The following is a 7,394-nucleotide window of genomic DNA, read 5'->3' on the forward strand; positions in this document are numbered from 1 at the left end:
CAGGAATGCTAGATAGATTTACGAGATAAAAACAGAATAAATATCAGTTGTTATTAGTACCATATTTCAGAAAGCATTATAAATAATAATGTTATGGGGAAAACGAAAAAAAAATAACTATAAAATAGTAACTAGCAAAGGATAGGGTTCATTGCAAAGAAGTTCAAAGTTCATAAACAGACAAAATGAACAAGGTATTTTTTATTTTATTTTTTGAAAAAACCATGAGAAAGTATGATATGTCCATATTCCGAATTTCCATCACTAAAATACAACAATAACAACAGCTTTTTTCCCAATTGATGGTGTTACGTGGATCAAACAACTGACTTGTTCTGTCAAAAACCATGTGATAAAGAGAGATCACTGGATCTTGGTGTTTTTAATGGTTTCTCATAGAGTATTTATTAATTTGAAACTGAATAGAGATAAATTCAAAAATTTGTCCAAAAAATTTAAAATAACTCTAAGATATATAGTTAGTCATTTTGAACCAAATCTAATGTTTAGGGTTCCAAAATAACATTAATCCATAAAACATATATTATACATCCAAATCCAAATAAATTTTAAACATTGTCAAAAAATAAATAAACTTTAAACCTTACCATTACACTAGAGAAGGGAGCAAGATTCTGCATCTGCGGGCTTATCTGTGAATGAGGAAATGTGACATTTTGTAGGGCATTTCCATAAGTAAACCCATGTGAAGATGAAGGAAATGAATGTAGGTTTTGCTGAGCAGTTTCAGGATGTTCCAGTTTTAAGTCTTCTTGTTGTGAAATGGAAGAATGTTCATAGGTCCCAGAACTCACACCAGTTGGATGAGCTAAACTTCCTTCTGAGGTAGATGCATGATGTTCATCTCCATAATAGTTGGGATTTCTGCAAGGAAGATATTTTCAGGGAACTAGGAATGAATCAAAAGATGATATTACTGCAAGTTTGTATTAAAGTACATCACACCTAGCATCAGATGATCCAGTTGCTGAAACATCAGACGTTCCATGTGTATCCTCCACGTTACTTTTCAAGGACCTAGAATTATATGGCCCAGATCCAGAAAGGGGGGCATTGTTTTGAGATCCAAAACGTCCAAAGCTCAGATTCAAGCATTCTGGTGTATGGAGTTGTAGGTGACTGGGAATTATTATAGAAGAATCATCCTCCTCTGGTTTTGTCCCCTGATCGTCTCTCTGTAAATTTAGCTGCTCTAAGTTTGCAGCCACTGATGAAACGCCATCTTCAGCAAAATGGAAAAAATTAATAATTAAGACTTATAGATCGTACATAGGCATAAGGGTGTAAATGTCAAGTCAAGACAAATTCTTGAAGCTCAAATTTGCAGGGAAATGATGCTCAATATTAGAGTATAGTTTTACTCTCTCATTCTTGTACATGCTGATATGCACATGGGCCTTTACCCCTTCTGTTTACTGAAGCTTTGTACAGCTGTAACTAACTTCTGTTGGTTACAGTCAAGGTAGTCAGAATCGAGATCCTATGCAGGACCAGGGAAGATTCACAAGATCATGAATCGTGAGATCGTAAAATCCTACCAAATTTGGGGTCATTAGATTCATAAAACAACTAAAACACTGAGAACATGAGCAAATCACACCTAAAAACAATTAAACACCTCCAGAACAGTCTCCAAAACAATAAAAACAACTAAAAAACTTCAAAATAGTAGCAAATCCATACAATACTGAAACACAGAATCGTGCAAGATCTTCGATTCCACCTTCTCCCATCGTTTTGGGTTTCTACTCGTGAATGAACACGGGGAAGCAGTGCAAGATCGTAAAATCGTGGGATCGGGATTTTGACTACCATGGTTACAGTAATTCCTTCAGTCATTCCATGTATACGAACAGAGTGGGTGGGAAGTACCCTTTCCAGTTGACAATTCAATTTACAATTCACTATTCCGATAACAAAATGCAGAGTATTTTCCCTAATAAGGTATTTCACTCAGATTGGCAAATTCATTAAACAAGCCAATTTTACAGCTTGGATTGATTAAAGTTAGATCTATGTTGTCAGTCTCGGATAGCGGAACGGAACGCTATTGTGAAGACCAAAAAACAGTACATGAGCTAAACATAAAATACAAACAGTAGGCAAAAATACTAAAAAATAGCAAAAATAAAGGGGTAATCATAAGAATTCCACTGCCAAGCCATGTCAGGGTTTTCAACAGTAGGTTTAAACAAGCCTTTGCTGTTGGTTGTTGGTGTTTCAGATGAAGATGCCATTCTTCTTACAAAACAGAGCAGGGGAGAACAAAACAGTGGGAAACAAAGGAAGAAAACAGAAGCAGTGGGAGAAGATGAATAAAACAGAAGCAGTAGGAAAACAGAGGAACAAAACGGAAATGGACAAAACAGAAGCAGTGGGAAAACAGAGGAACAACACAGAAGCGTAAGAGAGGAAAAAAACCAAAAAAAAAGAAACAGAGGAAGAAAAAGATACGAGGTCAAAAAACAAAGAAACAGATGATGCAGAAACGCTTTCTGAGAGGAAGAAGAAGAAGAAGAAATGTTGTGCAAAAAGACTTAAATACCCTTAATGAAAAAAATTCAAAAAAAACCTGTGTTGGAAAACAGTCACGGGCAGTATACTGGGTCTTTTCAGCGCGATTCGCAGCCGCCGCACCGGTTGACAGCGTTTTCACACCCTGACGCGACGCAGCGAGGCGTCCAGCGCTATGCAATTCGGGATCGTGCATGATCCCACCGCGATCGACAACATAGAGTTAGATAATCATAATTTTCAAGATACAATTACAATTTACTAAGTAAACCCCTTTCCTTATCTAAAATTGACATTTCCTACCATTATATACACTAATACACACAAGCGCTCTATTCGTGAGCTTTCAGTGTCAAGCCTATACTGCATGAACTTGGTTCAGTTGCAGAATCAAACCTAAACAAATGAGCTCGACTGGCCATTTAACGAATCAAGCTTGAACAATTAACAAATAGCTCAAGTCTCAACTCATTCATACTCCTAGGCACACGTCTAACAAACAATTAATGGTAAGCGTAAATCATCCTAGTCAATATTTTTATAAAAAATATGCCTATCAGGTGGGCAGGGATTTAGGTCCTTGCACCGGTTCATGAAAAACAGAATTACCTCCTCCTGTGTTATCCTCTGATGAACTTTTAACAGATGTAGAAGCAGATCTGACATCATCTGCAATCTCAACATAACCATCATCAGCTAGGCGTTCGTCTAAGTCATCCTTCTGCCAGTAAGCTTCAGAAAAGCTAGACGGGTTCTCATAGTAGTCAGATTTTTCTGGGACATCAACAACATTGTATACTCTAACATCTTGTTGGTTCTCAATGCAAGGCCATTCATTATTCTGTGGAACACTGTGACTAATAGCAGAACCTTGATCAGTATTAGTCTCTGAAACCATGGAAGCATGTTGCGGTAATTGCAAACTGTGATCTAATGCTTCTGAAGGCATCAAACCGTTGTGACGATTGCCGCTGTGGAAGGAAGAGTCATGCACGGATGCCTTGGCCTGCGGCCTACCCCTCTTCACAATGTCAGCCATTGATACTTGACCCACTACATTCCCCTTCCAGGCAGATTGCGGTCCCCCACCATATTGTGATGATGAAGATAGTCCATCATTGATGCCTATTGTAGATGTTTTTTCAGTAGCCTCAGAACTACTGTGACAATTTTAAACAAACATGAGAAATGAGAAGTGGGAACTCCGCCTTGTCAATATAATAATAACATATGGTTCTGTGTTCAAGTTTGCAGGCACAATAAAAAAGAGATAAAACTCCATGCCATCAAAGATAGGTAAAAGAGAAAAGGCAACAAAACTAACCAAATGCTTTAGGACTTCATACATTTTCTATGCATAGTAGCAACAACAGACCACAAAATGAACATCAACAGACACATCTTTAACACTACAATCATGTAATTGCTATCGTGCATATCTATGAATATATACAAAGTAAAGTAAACCTGTGCGACGGTGGTTGCCTGTTCTCATTAATTCCCATGACACTAGATGTGGAAGATAGAGAACCTCCATAAGCAGGTATTCCATTTTCCTTTTTATGAACAGTTTTTCCCAGCAGACCAGAATCTGACCTCCAAAAACAGGACAAAATTTAAACTTTAACAGTGGCTGACAAGATAAGTTTGCAGAACAATATTAGTCTAAAAGCACATCAGTTCAAAAATCATCATCTCCTTACCAATACTGCTGTAATGGTTGGTAACACCGTGTCCACCATGACGATCAGTGCCACCACGTCCACCACCACGACTAGTTGTGCTACTTGTCCCGCTCCCATAAGACCTGTAATCTGTTGGGTCCTTATTCTGTGGCGATAAGGGCAAAAGCTGGTTAGTCATATGACAGAAAACCCATACGAAACATCAAAAAATAAAAAATAAAATTATATAGAGACAGGTGTCAGAGGAAAATAGATTACAGAAACTATTCATTTCCAACGACAAAATTACAATATAGATTCACCCCATTGTCAATGTATAATCCCAAGCAAATTTACATGCCAATGCCCTTAAAAAAAACATTGACAAAAACTACGCAAACAAAACATTGCACCCCAAAAAATTAGCAGTGAAATACACTACAAAAAAAAAAACAAGAATCAGAACTGATCATCAAAAAAAGAAAATCAATTTTCAGTAGCAGAAACAATATTCATGTACACACATTTCTCTAATGAACGCACCTCTTTTTTCTTCTCTCGCTTGCTCTTCACCTCGTGAAAAGGATCTACACAGTTAACAAACCTAACATTAGAAATAATTTCAAATAGCAAGCTCCAACTAGTATATCGACAATACATCTAATGCATCATCATATTATCCTTTTGGTGTACTACAAGATGCATATTCTAAAGCAGTGTTGTCAATTAGCAGCTATAGGGGTGCTATAGCGCGATAGCATAGCAAAATTTGAACGAATCGATATCATTCTATGATAAGCTATTGAGTACAAAGTGTTATCAAAGTGTTGTAGCAGTCTGGCAGAATTTGAACAATAACAAGGAACTAACAAAGCCATCTAATACTAGTATCCAAATATACTATAGAGATTGTTTGGATTGTGACTTATTTGAACTTATCTGCTGGCATAAGCACTTCTGAACCTATCTGGAAGGGCTTATAGAAACAACTCACATGTCCGTAAATTATTTTCAAATAATTTTCATAAGTTATCTGTTTCATAAGTTATCCAAGATAGGTTATGAAAACAACTTCTAGCTTATATAAAAACAGTTTTGACTTTATTTTATAATATAACCGCTTATACTATATGTTAATTAAGCTTTTTATCCAAACAAAACATATCATTCAAACAATGCACGTGTGTTTGCATTGTTGTTTCTTATATTATATAAACAAACGTGTTGAATGTGATAGTTCGAACTGAAACAAGTTAACAAACGCGGAATCTCGAAACTGAACAAAAGTTACAGTGGGAAAAAGAAACGCAAATAGTGAGAGAGAGAACCTTGAGAGAGTAAACGATTGACAGTTTCGTTAGGGTCCATGTTACAGTCCCTAAGCATAGCGTAGATCTCGTGTTCGGGAAAATTGGTGAGAATCTCCTTCAAACTCTGAACAATTTTCTTCGACGATGGCGGAATCGTCGTTACTGGTAACCCCTTGCCGCTACCACCTTTCCCGCTCATCCTCTCTCTCTTTCTATCGCAACCGCACCGAGTTCGCTAGGGTTCCGCCGCGCTAACAACGATCAAGAAAAAACCTCTCTCACTGTGTCTCGCTCGCGCACTTTGAAGTTTGTACTCGAAAAGTGAAACCCTTTCTCTTTCTCTCTCTATCTCCCCGCTCCTTTTTTCTCTCTGCGTATGCAAATTTTATTTTGTTTATTTGTTGGTTCAAAAACTCATTTATATTTTGGATTAAGGTTATCTTTGGTTGAACCGAGTCGGCTGAATTTTTATGGAAGATATGGTAAGAGAGAGAAGGAAATTTAAGAGATTTTAAAATATTGATTTGGTTTAAGCGTAGAGGGGATATTTTTCTTCTAAAAATTGGTTTAATTACAGTCATTACTTTATTTTTAACAATTTACAATATTGATTATTCTTCTTTTTTTTTAAATTTCAATTTTGAAATTTTTTTCATAAAATATGATATTGTAACGTATTTTAAACAATGTGATGTATAATACGATAATATATAATGATTAATACTTATAAAATTATAATAAATTTTTTTTTAATTTAACTTACAATTTCAACAAAAATTTTATTTTTGTAAGTTTAATTAATGACATATAAATAATTAATGCATATATATGATTATATATCAATAAAATTATATGTCATGTCATTTAAAATATCTTAAATTGTTATTTTTTTTATTTTAAAAATTTGAATGAGATGCCAAAAGTGTAAACTTTTAAAATAAGACCAATTTCATGAATAGGTAAAAATTGAAGAACAAAACTGCAATTAAGCATTTTAAATAATATAATTTTCTTATTTTATTTTTATTTGATATATTGTATTTATTTTGATCATTTATCTATTTTTTATTAATTTATATTCTTTTATCTTTTATAAGCCAATAACTTCAATCTTTATTACTGCCACGGCAAAAGTTATGGCAATATATGGTCATTGAGATCTCTTATAACAACTGCATATACATGGTCACTATAATTTTTCAAAAAGCATCAATTTCATCCCGCAATAAGCTTGTACTTGAAAAAATCTCATTTCATGCGTTAAAATATATGTAAATTATTTGAAATAAATAACATTTATCATATTTTTTGTATATTTATCTTTTATGTATTAAGATTGTATATTTAACTTTACAATTGATTTAAATTTAGACATCAACAATTCATGACAATAATCATATATGTTTGAAAGACTTATGGTGAAAAGGCCTAACTTATATATCTTATAAAAGATAAAAGACAAAAAATGAATTAAAAAAATAAAAGACTTAAACAAATATTTAGTAAATAATAAATTATGAAAAATATATTTAAAACTTTTTTTGTTTTATTTTAAAGAACTATAAAACTTTTTTCGTTAAGGAGGGAATAATTTTTTTAGTCTAAAATGTATTTTTTGTGTGCAACAATAGAAACTAATATATTGAGTCTTGTATGACTTTCAAATGGCAACAAACTCTTTCTAAGTTTATAATGTTTTTGGATGGCCATACTCGAGATCGAACATAAGACCATGACTAAATTACGATATAAAAAACATAAATATAAAATAAATTATAATTTGTAGTTTTAGTCGTTGTAATATTTAGTTAAATAAATGGTATTTAAGATTAACTATAAATAAATATTATTTCATTATATATCCAACACTTTAACTTAGGAGTTG

The 7,394-nt window shown here is 33.8% G+C and overlaps 1 protein-coding gene across 2 annotated transcripts in view; it reads right to left on the minus strand.

The window, feature by feature from the left end:
- LOC101513958 (uncharacterized) overlaps nucleotides 1-5,965 on the minus strand; it is an 8,342-nt gene extending 2,377 nt beyond the window's left edge. Inside the window, exons 1-7 of one of the 2 annotated variants that reach the window (XM_012714477.3) lie at nucleotides 5,528-5,965; nucleotides 4,743-4,786; nucleotides 4,239-4,365; nucleotides 4,003-4,126; nucleotides 3,145-3,695; nucleotides 967-1,243; nucleotides 609-885 (exon numbers count right to left, since the gene is read on the minus strand). In XM_012714477.3, the coding sequence (XP_012569931.1) occupies nucleotides 609-885; nucleotides 967-1,243; nucleotides 3,145-3,695; nucleotides 4,003-4,126; nucleotides 4,239-4,365; nucleotides 4,743-4,786; nucleotides 5,528-5,708 (1,581 nt within the window). In that variant the 5' untranslated portion in view covers nucleotides 5,709-5,965. The remainder of the gene's footprint in view (nucleotides 1-608; nucleotides 886-966; nucleotides 1,244-3,144; nucleotides 3,696-4,002; nucleotides 4,127-4,238; nucleotides 4,366-4,742; nucleotides 4,787-5,527) is intronic. The other variant, XM_004486368.4, reaches the window with a different exon arrangement.
- Between the last annotated feature and the right edge of the window lie 1,429 nt (nucleotides 5,966-7,394).

The sequence above is a fragment of the Cicer arietinum genome, chromosome 1 (genome assembly GCF_000331145.2).
Source record: "Cicer arietinum cultivar CDC Frontier isolate Library 1 chromosome 1, Cicar.CDCFrontier_v2.0, whole genome shotgun sequence".
Lineage (NCBI taxonomy): Eukaryota > Viridiplantae > Streptophyta > Magnoliopsida > Fabales > Fabaceae > Cicer > Cicer arietinum.